Here is a 16,519-nt window from a genome sequence, read left to right on the forward strand (position 1 = left end):
AGGTGGCTACGGGTCCTTGAAATGTCTTAAATACACGTACACAAAAAAGGCCTTCAAGGATTCGATTGTCTTCAATTGAGATCAGGTGAGTCTTACCGCCTCAACAATTTGAAATGATGTTTAAAAAAACTCTTTAATAGGCAGGAAAGAAGGTGGTTTGTTTGTCCATCTCAAGATTGGTTGTAAATTTGAAAGTGGTTTTAAATTTAACTTCTTTATACCTGTAGACACCCTGTGCTAGGAAATTTGAGGCGAGCTTCGACTTCCTCCAAAGATTCCCAGCCTTTGACACATTATATGCGAGGTTTATCAACATTTAGTCAAACAGTTTTGACGAATTAAATAAATCTAATCCTTTAAATTAAACTGTTTTTAAAGGGGATCACCATCTAAATTCAGAATTCCAATATGTTACTTCCATGGCTCAGGAAAGTACAATCAATATATTTCTGAAGATGAGCTTCTCTTTCAAAGCCAGAAACCAGAGACTAATGCTGCATCCATTGCAAGTTGAAGCCAATAATTCTGGCTCCGTATTCCCGACTTCGGATCTAAATGCGTCCCTGCGCGTCTGCTCAGGAAAGTGTGGTCAGCTGTGGCAAACTGATGTTTAAATGTCACGCTTCTGAGCTTAACAAGCAACCACAGAGGACTTACATCAAATATCATAGTGCCATTAGTGAAGAGAAATGGTGAATAGTCAATGGTCTTGCCCGTATTTGCTCATTAAAATAACATATAACAGTTCAAAATCATGTGCCAACAACATTAAGCTGTCAGGTGCATTCATTTAATGTGGATGTAGACAGAGATATGCTGAGATGCTAGCAGAGAGTGCCAGCAAGCACAAAGTTGCTGAATGGAAACGGTTGCTACAACATTGTTACAGCACGTTTCACAACAAAAACAAAAACATTAAGTAATACAAATGATGAAAATATAGTTTACCGTACAGTTCATTGTGTGTGATATCATGTTGCTGTGACATCAGATGCGATTGTGTCGGCAAACTCAGGCTAGAGGAATCTTGCTGAGTTTGAGTCGACGGATTCGTCTGACTATAAACAAGATAGACGTTGCTATTAAGGCTGTTCTAAATCGACTTCTCCTCTATATCATCACGGTTTGTTTTACTTTGCTTTGCTCTGCTCTTAAAACTCCAGCAAAATAGGTATGTTGTCATGGCTACACATCAGTGTGGATTTAAAATGCGCTAGGTTCAGGCAGGGATGTTGGTCCTTAGTGATTGGTTAGGTAAAATTAAACATCCCTCCCCAGAGATTATCAGTTAAAGTAGAGGCAATCTCAGACTGAAGATGGAAACAGTGTAAGTGCTCATTTACAGTCTCTTTACATATGAAAATAGATCCGTTGTAAATATCACTGACCACGTACTTTGAGGTGCTCTTTAGAATAGCATAGATACAGCCAATAGATGGCACAGGAGGGCAGAGTCAAAAGATTTACTCAACAATAAACGAGGTGACGGTGGAGGAGGTCATGATAATGTACCTTTTAATGGACGCAGCGCTGAGGACTGTGGTGGTCTGTGAGGCCATTAAATACATCGCAGCATGTGGAGTGAGAATTCCTTTCACTATATTACAGATTGGTTCCATTCCACATTTTTTTTAATGTTTTCATCATCTCCTACGACCGTATCTCACTTGAGCTACGCTACACCGCCCCAACGATCTCCGGTGGTAGAGCTCTGTTTTTATCAGTATTCTTAAGCTGCAAAAAATACGGACTATATGAACGCAGAGTACGGACAGAGGGCTCCGTCCGTGTCCATATACGTATTTTACGTTGAGCATAACTGAGCCCTATCAGGCAACTTGATGACATCGCAAATTTTGGTTTCAGTACTCTAGTTTTGGGATTTGGGAGACAGTTGTTCATGTCTACTAATATTTTTGAACCGTCTTAGACCAAAAGAAATAACATGCATGTATTCTAAAAATGGGTGTAGTCCCCCTTTAAAGATGACATTACACTGGAGAATGAGCTGCAGTGTAACTGGACTCATTACAATCCTGTACATTCCTGTGATTCCTTGTGCTCTTAGGAAGGATTTCACTTTGCTGGCAACACCTGGCAGGCCTTTGCCCCTTTCTTTGCCCACAGTGCACACCATTCCTAGAATAGAGAAGCTCTGGTCACCATCTGCATACATACCTAAAAGGCAAAATACCTCACACACACCTTGCAGCCAAAATAAATGGGTTATTCTGCAGCGATTGCCTGTCATGGAAACAGACCCATTATTCAGCTCTCAGCACAAACTGTATTGTCAGCTGCTCGCCAGCAGGTGAGGCTGTATGCATTCCTCCAACCCCAGCCCCAGTACACGTTTCTTTCACATTCATCACACTGAATAATTTGACTGGTTTCCATGGTATAATTCATATTCACTCCTGGTGCGCGGTGCTGAGTAAAATAATGAGACGTTAGTGCTTGGTGAGTATTCAGTTTATTCTGTAAAGATTCAGAAGTGTAGAAAGGATGATACAACAGTGCTTTATGATCAGACTATTTCATAAAAGTTTTTTTTTCTTTTAAGTGATCATTAACACCGTAAGTCCAGATTCCATTTATCTCAAACCAAAATAAATTTGTAACATTCGACACAAGTGCATACACTGCTGGTAGGAGATCAACCTCCAATTTCACTTTGGATGGTATAGCACCGTTCTTAGCTATTAGCAGCTTGACAAAGATGCAGCTTAATAGGATTCATGTAGTGACTGTATGTTTATATAAACACAAGAAAATTCAGAGGAGAGCAAAGATCTCCTCATTTGGCTCTCTAGCTAGCACAATATCTCACTCTGTCAGTGTCTAGGGATCAAATTGATAATTTTGCTTTTAAACAACATTTTGCCAGTAACAATATTTGATACAATTACAGCTTAAAGTTAAACATCTCCAAGTGTACAGAAAGCAGCACAAGATTTTTTCACAGATATAGACGAACAGTGACCATTGATGCACTGGCATGTTTTTTTTTCTTTCTTTTTTTTTTCAGGACAGCACAGTAGCTGGAAAGCAAGGTGATGGACAGACAGGTCATATAAACACATGGACAGAGCTGAGTAAGGCAACGTTAGCGTGACAGGCTTCTCTCTGTTCAGTTTGCAGGGCAGTGTAGTGTATTGATCTTGACGGAGCTGTCAATACCTTTACTGTGGGGCAGTGTGATTTTTAGCATTGCTGTCTTCATTAGTGCATTGTATATAGTCTCTTGCGTGTAGCTGAACTGCGAAGTGATCACCAACATTTATACAGATCTAAATAAACCATGTTTGATTGCATCTGGACTTACAGTGACTATAGAAGAGTAAATAGAATTGAAAAACCAAATAACGGAAAAAGTAAAATTCAAGGCAGTGCTGAAGTACTGGTTGCTAAAAAAGTAAAAAATATCACAAAGCCAACAATAACATTTCCTTGACACATCTTTTGTTTGTCCAGTCAGTACAAACCCTCTTTAGTGCAGTTTCAATCATATATATATATTTCTCCCTCTGACCCCAAAACAATATCTCTCGGCCCTATCCTATCCTATCTTCGCTCATTCAAGTCAGTTTTCCAGTCAGTGTGCGTCTTTTCTCGTTCTTTTCTTTGATCCCTCGTACTGACCTCATTGTGCACCCTCCCCACACAACCACAAAGAAGCATGAAAGGCTTAAACATCACAGGACTCAAAGGTGAGAAGTTCTTTCTTTTGACGATGGCAGGAAGTGATGGCAGATGGAAGAGGAGGAGGCGGAGGAGGAGGAGGAGGAGGAGGAGGAGGAGGAGGAGGAGGGAGGGGTGGGGGGTATTCACAGTTACAGTCAGAGTCCAACGGTCCAGCTACAATCACATCTGCTGTCATTATGAACACTCTTTTTTAGACCACGGCCAGGGGAGCGAGCCAGCCTTTAAAACATCATGTTCCTCTGGCGAGATCGGGCTTGCTTCATCACACCTCCAGCAGCTCCATCCTCAGGCGATCCCTGTCAGCAACACACAAAAACACCACATGCAAAAATTGTGAAGACATGACTGGAAAGTTCCTGCTGTATTGCATGGCAGTTGCACAGGTGAGGTGCTTTTTTGGGGAGGGAGCATTGTAAAAAGATGCCTGTGTACGGGTTAACTTGCCTCTTGGAAATCCATCTCACCAAAGACAATTGTCATGATTTATTCACATATATTAGCATGCGCTCTCAATCTATAATTCAGCGGCCCAGACTCCTACTTATCTAAAAATAGCTTCTTAAACACAGACCTTTGATTGCCTGAATAAGCTACTCAGCGTCAGTACCTGTACACACTTCTCCTGCCTCCTTTTTACTGTACATCACGCAACGACGACTACAAACAGCAAGCTGTCATGCTTTCATCACTCCACCTGGCTTACATTGTTTTTGTTTTTTTGATTGATAAATAGCACTAAGCTTGTAAATTATCACAAGGCACTGTGAATGAGAAGTGTATCTCACGTCTTACTTTATCACACTTATGATTACAGTACCTGGCCTGATTGGCATCAGTCTGTTGTTCGATGAGTGACTGATTGGCCACTGGCTGCTGGTGGTCCTCCGCTCTCTCTGACCAGGGATCTTGCAGGACTCCTGGCTGCGCTGACTCATTAGCTCGGCCTCGCTCCCCGCTCCCCTCGGACCCCATCAGACCCAGCAGCGGTGAGTATGAATCCTGCCACACAACCCGCTGCCCTGAGTTCAGTTCTGCTTCTCCTTCAAGGTGCTTGTTCATGTCTTGCTCAACAAGTTTCCTTTTGGCCGCTGGAGAGTCTTTGGGTGACTCAACTTCAGCGTCTCCAAGCCCCCTCCCTTCCTCTGGAGCAGTCGGTCGTTGATAGGTCTCCAGCCACTTCAGCTGCCCGTTCTTGTGGCTGTACCGGCTGTCGCTGAACCAGCGCACCACCTCTGACTTGGGAAGGCCAGTCTGGACGCTTAAGTCTTCATACTGCTGACTGCTGGGCCAGCGGGTGCTGGAAAAGACCTGTCGCAGGATGTGCAGCTGCTGGGGGGTCTTATTGGCCCAAGGGGGTGGGAAAGACTGCTGAGAAGCACACACCTCAGCTAGGTCAGACCTATGTTCTTGATTTACAATCTCAGATGTGGTATCCGGTTCATTCATCTTCAGCCTCTTGAAGTTGATCTTGATGGGGTCGATTTTCAGCTCGGGGCAGCTTCTGTCCCCGGTAAACGGGTCCTCCTCCTTTATGAGCTGCTGTAAGATTGACATGCCTTTGATGGGAAAGTCCTTGTTGCATTTACCCTCATCTAAAATAGATGAGCTGCTTTTTGTAATGACAGTAGTGCTGGTGCTTTCGGTTGGGGATTTGCTGGCATGGTTCAGGTTAGGGACACTGTCATTACAGGTAGTACTGGGGTAATCATTGCTAATACTGCTGTTGTTGGTCTTGTAGATGCAGTTGTTGTGTTCGTCGTCAGGCTTTGCGGCGTGAGCCTCCTCCTGTGGACTGATGATGCCGCTGTTATGATTGTTACAGGTGACATTGGATTTGCTGGTGTTGTCGATGATCACTTGACCCTTGGTACTATTTGAACCTTCCAATCCAATCGGTAAACTGCTGCTTTTGACGTTTGGTTTCCCGTTGGTGTCAGCAACACAGTGCTCATCATTATTGCTAATGTTGGTAGAGCAAGTGGCAATGCTGTTGATGCTGTTGGTTGGGCTGCTGTTATGCACCGGTTTCCGGGTGACAGTCTCACCACCATTACTACTGCTGGAATAGCTGCTGATGCTGCTGCTACTACTGCAACTACTGCTGCTACTGCTGCTTCGACTGCTGCTGGTGCTACTGACACAACCACTGCTCCCAGCCATGTCTAGGCCGAGGCCATTGCTCTTGTCTGGCTCCACAGTGGGTTGAGTATTCTTGGTCAGTACCTGTGTTGTTCTGACTACAGATGGAAACTTTGGGGGAACGATTGGAGTAGAATACGAGACCCTAGTGACATGGGGGTTGGTTGACATGCTCGCCTGTGTGGCCATGACCCCGACAGGCCTGGGTTTCATACCGCCGTAGGGAACTTTGGCCATCTGAAAGTTTGGTCCTTTTGAGTCTGGATGGGCAGTGACAGTGTGGTGGGTTACAATGTGATTGACGTGCTGCTGTGTAGCGGGTTGCTTTTTAGGTGCTCCACCCTGGAACACTGTGTTGAACATCTTCCTCCTGGCCTCTTCAATCTCTTCAGGAGACCAGCTTATGCCCTGCTTGAGCCTTTGGGCAGTAAACCACAGTTTGATCTGCTCTTCGGGGAACTCCGAGACCACCGTTAGGTAGCAGAGTTCGGCTTTGGTCGGGTAGGGGAACTTGCCAAAGGATGTCTTGAGAAAGCTGCTGGTGTCCATGGCGGCATCGTAGGTGGGGATGCTGCTGAGAGGGATCATCACCTTTGGAAGGTCTTTATTGGAACCAGAGGACGGGGGGGAGTAAAGGGAGGGAGTGTGCTGGTGAAAGACTTGGTTGGACACTGTCGTCTTAATCACATGAGCGACAGTGGTCCTCGGCATAGCTGGGGCACCAGAAACACTGAGAGCCCCGTTTTGGAGTTCAGGCACATTTTTCAGCATGCTGGGGTCTACATCCTTTCCAGTGTCTATCTTCCGTACCTCAACGGTGTGAGAAACCACAATCTTTTTGTGCTCACCCTTGGCTTTCATCATCTTTGCAATCGGTGTTTTGGTGAGGGAGATCCCAGATTCTCTGAAGTCTTCTCCGCTGTCTGTGAAGAGGCTTTGCTCAACTGTTGTTACTCCATCCCTGTTGTTGACAGTCAGGGAGGCAGTGACCAAGCCCTCCATTATCTTAGGGTGGGCGTTAGCATTATGCAGAGCCAGAGCCTCAAAGCGGACGACTGACACCCCACAGTTCAGGCAGTAGAAGGTGGGCTGGGCCCTGAAGTCTAAGTGGCAGTTGTGCATGTGATCCAAAAAGTAGTTTAGATCTCTGGACTCGAAACGGCACTTTGGACAGCTATATGTACCTCCTTTCTGCATCTCGCTGCCACTTTCGGATTTGGAGGAGCTGTGAGAAAAGTGGCCAGACTCTTCTCCAGAGATGCTGAGTATGCTGTCTTCTGGGATTGTTGGTAGGAGTTCTGGTAGCGAGCCCAGTATGATTTCCTCACGCACATGTTTGGATTTGGATGGTATCATGCAGGGTACAGTGGATTTCCTCTTGCTGGCCATCGTGCAGCTTTGTGTAGATGGGAGAGTGAGTGATTGCTTGTCTGGTATGATGAGAACAGAGGGCGGGTGGAGAGTGGAGAGGGTTGAATGGAGTTTAGTGTCATGGACCAGCCACTATGATATCACAGTGTTGCTTCATGCCCTCTGCCACTTCAGGACTCCTGTCACATGGACGAGTTTAACAGCTCCCAGGGAACCTGTGAGGAGAGAGTACAAAAATGAGAGACGTGTGACTCTTTCAGCGCATCGTTAATTTGATAATTACAGAGAGAGAAATCACGCCTGAGCATTGTCAAAATGACAGCTTAAAACCTGTGTTATATGGATTGCAGATTTATAGTCTGGTGAAAACAAAAAGCATCTGAAATATTAATACATGACATATTATAGTAAGCAGGATGTAGAAGAAGCTAAAAGCCCCACACAGGGTAATAAGTGTAGGTGGAAATACTGTGTGGTAAGTGTAGGTAGTATTTATCAGCAATTAGAGCACCAAAGTCTAGGGCTTTCCTTTTGAAAAATGGCTTTTGTATTATGCTCATAATAAAAAACTAAGGTTACATTAAATTACTGTACAGAAAGAGGTAAAGTGGACCCGCTCACTAGACATTATTTTAAAAAAAAAAAGGCATCAGAGTTCATGGACAAAATAATTAATGCTTTTAAATTACACGTGGCTGATTTCCTAAATACTGAAAAATATTTCAACATTAAATGTATCGAGGAAATCTCCAAAGAAAAATAATAAAAAACACTTGAGGGCACCACACACTCCTACACTCCCACACGCCTGTGAGTGGTCTGGTTATTTACTTGGATTTACAGACTCCTGTCTAGCTGTCGCTTTTTATGAATTCAGAAAAAAGAGCATGGTAATCGACAGAGACAGAAAAGACAGTCTAATTCACTGTTGCCATAGGTTCGGCTCTTCTAATTATTGATGTCCACAGATTTTTTTTAGTAAAGCTTCATGATATTAACAAAACATGTCGTCAAAATGCTGGTTGGCACCGAGACTAAAGCTGAAGTTATTATCATATAAATGTGCTGTGTTTGAATCAGTGTTTGGATCTTTGTTGCCAGATGCCACCTGCCCCTCTCCAGGAAACAGTTAATATCACTAAATAAATATCGTCCACAGACTACGATGGGGATTTTGCACCTATTGAGTGGGATGCACTTCACCACTGCAAATTGATAGTGCTGGGTGTATCTAACCTTACCAGCTGTTCCACATTGTCTGCAACAATCACAAATATGCAAAAATATGCACACAGGTATGTTTGTCTACAAAAAAAATATTTGTTAAGCTTGTCTGGTAAGTATCAGTATTATTGTTTTAAATGATGTGATTTTTTTAGAGGTGGAATGGGGACATTTTTAAATATATATATGTTCAAAATCTGTCACATGCTGTAGGTCGTGCAGTCCTATTTGTCTTTGGTTTGATATTATAAATCAGACATGATATGAAGGTTAAGTGACTTTGTGGAGAGGGTGAGCATGGAGCTTGGATGGGAGCCATATGTTTTACATTGGATGTTACAGTGTACCTTCACAGCATAATGTAGTGTCAAGAGGGGAAAGCAGGTGACCGGTGTGTGTGTGTGTCCCAGCAGTCAGCCAACAACAGTACAGTTAAAGACCTGGAACATTCTCATAAGGTCTGAGAAGGTTACTGCAAACACATCTGAAGCCTTTTACAAGCTGCAGGTTCAAACCATTTCATCCTACACGTGTTCAACAAGCAGCATGGCGGCGCATGCATGCATACAAACACAATACACACATCACCGGGCGCACAAATCCATTAGCAAACCACATCCACAAGCCTTCGCTTCCAATAACACTGCAGTCATGAGGATGGATACGGATTGTCTCTGCAGACTTGGACATTTCTCCTCTTTTTTCTCTCCGCATTACTAAGGAAAAACACGCCTCTGTTCTCTCACAAAGCCACAAATATTCAACAAAGTTTGTAGGACAAGACGATGGATGTGCTCCAGCCAGTGTTTCATTAGCGATACAGCTGGTTTTTATAGTCCTTTTAACACTGGAAAGCACAAAACATGTAAAACAAATGATGAGAGAAAAATATCAAAGTGGAGACGTAGCTCTGCACCCCCTGCCCTCTGCATGAACCTTTGACACACACATACAGCCTCTGTATATCAATCTTTCTTTCTGAGACTGGAGAAGCATTGATGTGTGGCATGCTGCTGAAAACTAGTCTCACCCCATTATCATCTATCCATATCACCCAGGCTTTACCTTCTGCAAGCTTATCATACTGGGAAAAACATCAGCTGCACAAATTTAACACCAAAAATCTGGGTCCTGGTGAAATCAAGCATTCCTCAACATCTTGTACTTTATTTTGTTGTCTATAAAGAAAACAATTTCTCATACTTTCAGCACATTTTCTTTTGTCACACTGTGTTTGTACACAGTGAAAAGCACTTTCACAGACTTTAGTTTTACTGCATCCACGTGCATGTTCACCATGGCCGGCTGGTTGGTAAATAAAAGATGAACCTGTTCCAGAATTAAAACCCTCAAATGACTGCCCGACAGTACACACTGATCCCAGACAGACTGTGTCATCCTCCTTGTATCTACCTCTTTTTTATTGCTACTGACGGCTGCTGTTTTCTGACAGAAAAAAAAAAAAAAAAAAAAAAAACTAAAACAAAACAAACAAACAACCAAAAAAAAAAAACTAGGTCACCAGCATCTTATGCAGTAATCCCGGTTCACTGCATCCAGACACGGGCATGTGCTGTATGTTTTGCCGGCGTGTCCTCTGACGGCACACTCGATTAACCCCTGTTGAGGACACGGCGTTCATTGAGTTTGTTCTGCGGAACGAGGGATTTAGAAGTCAGCTTTCACGCAGCAGAGGGACGTAGTCATGCACATCTGAAACATCTGTGTGAGAGATGTCACAATGCTATAGGACAAATCAGTGTTGGCTCAGTTTAGCTGTGCTGAAGTGATTAATTCTGTTTGTCCCACAGACGGCACAGCGTATGTCAGGATGTTTCAGAAAATAAAGTGACAGAGAAGGTAACTCAGTCAAGGCGGTGGCGTGCAACTAGTGTAGAAGCCGCCCAGAAGGGACGCCGGTCTGTGACGACGAGACAGACGCTGGCCTAATACAGAAGCTCTCCCACCCCAGAAAAACACTGCACTTCCTGCATGAGAAAACCCAAGACAAGCCAAAAGTTGAGAAAGGTTACATAAAGAATCAGGTCACCTATCAAAAGAATGGGCTGCTTTATCTGGTGAGCGAGACGTGCGATCAGACACAAGACAAGGGCTTCCCAGACAGGGAGCCATTGAATGGTTCCCTCTGAAAAGCCAGGCCTTGTGTTTCAGCGTCGAGGTAGACAACGCTCAGACGATCACTGTCCCCAGTGTGTCGTATGTCCTCGCACTGGCACTGGATCTGTGGCACAGGGGGAGGAAACTCTTTTCATCTGAGCGGACCAGGGGAGTCGTATCTGAAGTGAGGGAAAGTGGCAGAGCTCTCAGACGTGCTTTCTGAACACCCACGCTCAGCGTAAGCAGAGGGGCCTTGTTCGCTGAACTAAAACCACGTCTGAACCATTCAACTTTTCAAAAACAAGCGTTTCAAAACAAATGGGATTAGGCTAGGTTTAAATTCTGATGGGATTTATACGTTCCGCCTCATTAAATAGCAGCTTTAAGATTTACAGGAGGGCCTCCCTTATGTGCTCTTACACTGTCATTTCCATAACAATATTATATTTACATCTCATTAATATTTAATTATATTCTTTATACTTTTACATGGCAAACAGCTGAGTGTGCTGCTCCCATTTCAGCAAACCAATTGAAGGAAAGCAGCATGTATTCCCTTTCATCACCTCATAAACTGCTGCAGTAATTACAATATTACAACAGGAAAAACATGCCCAATCTACAGCGAGCTGCTACCAGCGGAAAGGGAGGCGAGGCTGCAAAGTGGTTGCAAAACATTAAAATTTAATTCAAAACAGTCCACTGATTCAGACACTCCCAGATTGTTGGGTCACCTACAGTTGACATTAACAAACAGAGATTGGTGTTTTTGTTGTGCCACCTGTCACATGAATGAGAATGCGAAGGCTGGAGGAGGAAGAAGGACAAAGGAAGACAAAACTCAGACATTTGGGAGTGAAGTGAGAGGATGACTGATGATGATGACAGGCTCTGCTGTTTCAATATTCCTCCCCGCTGACACCTCGTAGGCACACATCTCTGCACACACTCCTCACACACTCCCTCCTCACCTCCGCAACATTTAGCACCTGCACCGTTCTGAAAAATCTTTCTCTTTGAAATGAATAACTGGCAAGGAGTCTCTTGATGCGACAGCCGCAGAAGAGCTTAAAAAAAAAAGGCATAAATTCTCTCACTTGTGACAATATTTGTTTTGCGTGTAATTTGTTTTGACATTGATCCGCGGCTGTCTTGAGAGTCTGCTTCAAAAATCAGCCAAAAAATGACCTGGTGTCCGCTGGGGGTTGGGGCAGAGATGGGGAACTCCTGACAGATACATTTGAATGATCAAAAAATCTGTTTAGCGGGAACATTTTCTGCCAAATGTCCATTAAATAGATTAACGTCATGTGAGTGGATCAGCTGGACACCCAAATATAAGCCAGAGACAGAGAGCAATTACTGTCTTGCACAGAGAAGAGATTGGGAACAATGGCGCCTCATTTATAAGGGAAACGTGATCCAGCGCTGGGAGCCTTTAGACGGCTGACTGTCGAATTGTGATTGTTCTGTTTCCTGCGTGTCTCCTGTGTCCATCATGCCGCCACGGTGGACTAATGTGGGCTTTTTATTGACAGTAAGGGTGGACAGGTTTCAGTTTGGGGACATCTTTGTGCGTGAATGGCACTGTACGCCTGCCAGCATGAATAAGTGTCGGGCTCTAGTGTTACGTGTGCTGAAAAACAATTCAGAGTCATCAGGGTCCTTAGCACAGTGCTAATACAGCACACCAGTCCAAGCCGTCTTCACCGCCTGTCCAGCTGAAGACACACCGTGGCTTCAGTGTGTAGTCTCCGTCTCTGCTGCGGGCTCTTCCTTTTTTTCTACGTGGGTGTGTTTGTGTGCGTATTAGTGTCTGAATGTCTGAGTTGCAGGTGTTGTCAGCCATCTCATTCTCCTCCTTCTCCTCCTCACACACACACACACACACACACACACACACACTCTCCCCCCTTACCTCCATGACTGCAGCCTCGTCCACGGGGAGACCGGTCGGTGGTGCCACTCATGTGTTAACATCGCCATGGCAACCCCTCTCTTCCCCTTGCCCACCACGCCACACACACAGCGGAGTCACTCGCCCACACCCACCAACCTCAAGACATACACATACACACACACACACACACACACACACACACACACACACACACACACACACTGAATTCCCTGGACTGCATCCGGTGCAGGACAAACTTAATCCACATGCTCTGCCAGCCATCTTTGAAAAGTCCATTCACGGGTCAGGTCTCTTTCAGATAACTTCGGGTGAGGTCCGCAACAACAACTTGGGTTTTTCTTTCTCAATCAGGTCATGGCGACGCGGCTCCACTGTTCTTATGTTTACGACAGTGGTGGATGAAAGAACTATCGCAGCGGTACGTGCCGCAAATGACCTCCTGTCAGTGTTATTGTCTTGCTAAATCAGTGCAGAGGCCTGGAGACTTAGGCGGTACAGTACATACCTACAGCACTCTGTCTGTCTGAGCATCTTTGTTGCATGGTCCTGTTTTGTGTTAGGGTGAGTGCTCACTGCTGAAATCTCACATTGTTCTCCGAACCCTTCTATCTGTGGCCCAGATGAATGACAGACAAATAAACCATGGTGCGCAGAGAAAAAAAAAATCTGAGTCATGCATCCTTTTAAATCACTTTTGATGAATAACTTCTTCAGTTCTGTAGCCAAGACTACAGGCATTCATTTGGCAACTTAAGAAGAAAAAGGAAGAAAGATGGCGGCGTACCGCACATTGTACTGTCCATCCTAAAATGGCTGACATCACAGCCTCCTATAACTGCCAAAGCCTTGCAAATGCCAGCTCCTGCTGACCAAACCTTTCTTGCATGGGACAGAGAAAGTGGCAGGGGCTCTTTCCCCACTAGCCCCAAGGTTTTTTCCCCCCTCTCAGAGCTTGAGCGTTTCTTTTGGTTGGAACTGTGCAAACATGCTGTTTTAGTGAGGCTTTTGAGCGGTCTGGGCTTCGATACGGCATTGGTCCAATGACAAAAGCAATACCAGAAAGGATGAAAGACCCAAATAAAAGTGAACCTGTATAGAACGCCGTCCTTTCTGGTGGGAGAAATAGGACTCAGCATTGTGGTTCGGAGAATTTTCTGTGAGGATCATGAGGTATGCCGCTATCATGAATGCTTGTTTGTACAAAAACGGCTGTAAAATAGATCTGGTTGGCATTAGATTAGATTCATTTTCTTCTCTAAACTCAAGGAATGTTATACACTCCATGTCAACTAAATCTGCAAATCATGACCATATGACCTTCCTCGGTATTCTCTGGCAGGGGATTCATTTTGAGCTGTGGGAGGCGCACAAAAACATAACATCTAGAGTGACTGTTGTTAGAAATCAGAACACCAAATCCTGAAAAGTACAGTATTCCAGGTATACGAGGGGCGGCATGTGCAGAGACGCTGTTTTGCTGAAGGGGAGTGGGCAGTCTTGGCCCACTACATTGTGTCTGTGTATACAAACACTCTGCTGTGGCCATAACGAAAACTGTGAGCTGTGCCTAATTGCAGGGAGTGAGGGATGAAAGGCAATATGCCTGGCCTCATTAGAGCAGTTCCGAGAAGGGAGATGGAAGACCGTTCCCAGGGATCCACAAAGGGAATTGACATTCCCCCAGTGTAAGCGTCCTGCTGGAGTGAAATCCTCCACACACACTGAACTCACCGGGCCAAGCTTGAACCCGATCTGCCGGATCCGCACAGCAAGAGCTCATTTACCTTTGTTTAGCCGGTCATCACACACGCCTGAAAATTAACTATCGGAGTGCACAAATAATGTCCACTGGACTCTACTCTACACTGGGAGTCACTCTCCACAGTCCAAACACCTACTCCCTCAGGAAAACCTCAGTGGCAGAAGTGTTGCGCAGTCATTTCCATGACCTACATTATATGTAACAAGCTTACATGGTTAAATAATTAAAATACGTTCCCAAAAATTGCCAGTGATTCATGCCTGTCTAGCTGGCTGCTGCGGGAATAATATGGGGTTGTCTCTTGTGTTATGGACACTGGACTCACACATGATCCACAGAGGCAACATTAGTCAGCACAGAGGTCCCTCCCCTAAAGGCAGAGGGAGACACATGGCATTCAAAGCTGGCTCAATATTTATCTCCAGATAGAAAATGTGACCGAACAGGAGCTGGTATTTTTTAACACAATGCCTCACTGATAATCCACAGTTTGCAAAATATCGTATCATAAATATGCGTATTCCTGAAATGAGCAGCTCCTCTTACTGTACTGTATATGTTTCAGTGTGTGTGTGTGTGTGTGTGTGTGTGTGTGTGTGTGTTTGAGTGAGTAGGGCAGCAGCACATGTTGGCAGAAGGAAGAGGAGGAAATGAAAGAAAAAGAGTCCTGTGCATACAGGCCTACCTTTCTGCTCAGGCAAGAGGAAGAAATGTGTAGAGAGTGAGCGATCAATAGATGAAAATTGATACTTGGCGTGCAGTTTGAACATCTATGGACTCGGAGGCTTCTTATATCAGTCGATAAGCCTGCTATAGCACTGTGTTCAGAAGTCTTTTACAACTAAAAAGCACTCACACTCGCGGCACAGTGGGGAAATACAGCGCGTTGTGCAATAAAATAAGCAGATACGCCACATTGTATAGCGCGAGAGGGAGCGCAAATTCAGCCAGACGGAGGATCCGTTGTTGTAACTGTAACAAACTGACGAGTTAACCCGTTTCACTCCATTCACAAGGCTGTGGGGCAACACACTGCCTCGGAGCCTACTTGCCAAAGGCGATCTGGCACTCTATATAACCTTATGAATATTCCCAAAAATCCTCCACCCCCCTCCTCCACCTACTGTCGCCATTTTATACATTGGCGACTTCATATAAACTGCCTTGACTACAGCACCAGATGAAAATTCAATATTCAATAGCGAGGCTTAATTTCAGTAAACAACTTTGGAGATCGCATAATAATGAGAGGTATTCGCGTTTTGGAAGAGTAGGTGTGTCCTTACCTCAACAGTCGCTGGGAAAAATGGAATCCGACATTAATATATAAATGAATAATTTTGGATTAGCTCCGATCGTTGCGTTTTGAGAAGAAGAGGAGGCGAGCAGGGGGTGGGAGCTCTCCTCAAGTGAACCCGGTGAACTGGCGTGAACCCGTCAGTGACCACGGCAAGGTACATTACATTACATTACCTTTCCACCCCTCAGCCACACTGTATGGAGACGGCAAAACAACTATGGTCGGCGGTGCAGGACGAGGCAGCTCCAAAAAAATTATAGCGAGTGTATTTCCTATGAACACGTGATTCGGAGCGTCATCCAAAATCCAAAAGCCCTTTCATCTAAAATTTTGGAGAGGGGCGGGGATGAGATGGGGATGTGTGTGTTCGTGTGTGTGTGTGTGTGTGTGTGTGTAGAAGGGGGAGGAGGGGGGGGCGGGGGTACGTATACTGAGCCCAGTGCACATTTGGGTATGTCGTTATAGGGGTAAGGCATTGCTCTCACAGATTGGGTTATACATAGCTACAATGGCGCCGCGGAGCAGGCAGAGCAGATGGATTGTATTGTGTAAATTTGGGATTTAACAGGAGTTCAGTGATCTGCCGTTTCAGTGAGCTTCATCACCCAAAAGGTCCTCTTAATTAGGTCACATGTTTTTTCAATAGATGCCTGCCGTCTTTAGAAAAAAACCCCCTCTTGATGGGCTACTATGAATATGAATCGTTGTGGGAATTGTCATTTAAAGCACAAGCCTATTAGCCCACCGGCTTAAAATAGACTTTTACGCACACGCGTAAAAGCGCTAGACCAATTTACGCAGATGTACAGTAAATCCATCCTAGTTGTTCATGTCCACTTTTATAGATAAACATAAGATGACATTTTCTGTTTATCTCATTACTAATCTTAGTTACGTATTACTGTGCAGAATAGGGGCTCTACGGCTGTGACCCTCTTGACCTTGTTGGCCTTCCGTGCGTAAAAGCGCGTTGAGAAAA

The 16,519-nt window shown here is 44.7% G+C and overlaps 1 protein-coding gene across 3 annotated transcripts; it reads right to left on the reverse strand.

Annotated features, from left to right (window-relative positions):
* Positions 1 to 2,457: 2,457 nt before the first annotated feature.
* Positions 2,458 to 15,847, reverse strand: zhx3a (zinc fingers and homeoboxes 3a). 3 transcript variants are annotated; one of them, XM_050038684.1, is made up of 3 exons: positions 15,714 to 15,847; positions 4,523 to 7,430; positions 2,458 to 4,001 (listed from the first exon to the last, which is right to left on the reverse strand). In XM_050038684.1, exons 2-3 carry the CDS (start codon positions 7,231 to 7,233, stop codon positions 3,968 to 3,970), a joined length of 2,745 nt encoding a protein of 914 aa, XP_049894641.1. In that variant the 5' UTR covers positions 7,234 to 7,430; positions 15,714 to 15,847; the 3' UTR covers positions 2,458 to 3,967. The 3 variants fall into 3 exon arrangements, with proteins under 3 accessions (XP_049894641.1, XP_049894640.1, XP_049894642.1); XM_050038683.1 differs by having other exon boundaries at positions 15,527 to 15,846; XM_050038685.1 differs by lacking the exon at positions 15,714 to 15,847 and adding an exon at positions 14,926 to 15,456.
* Positions 15,848 to 16,519: the final 672 nt, after the last annotated feature.

Source organism: Epinephelus moara, chromosome 24 (genome assembly GCF_006386435.1).
Source record: "Epinephelus moara isolate mb chromosome 24, YSFRI_EMoa_1.0, whole genome shotgun sequence".
Lineage (NCBI taxonomy): Eukaryota > Metazoa > Chordata > Actinopteri > Perciformes > Serranidae > Epinephelus > Epinephelus moara.

What these genes read in the sequence shown, in the direction of transcription:
- zhx3a (XM_050038684.1), bottom strand. Translation starts at nt 7,233, where the DNA reads ATGGCCAGCAAGAGGAAATCCACTGTACCCTGCATGATACCATCCAAA. An exon ending in ACTGATGCCAATCAGGCCAG is followed by an intron (nt 4,002 to 4,522) that starts GTACTGTAATCA and finishes TGTTGCTGACAG; the next exon opens with GGATCGCCTGAGGATGGAGC.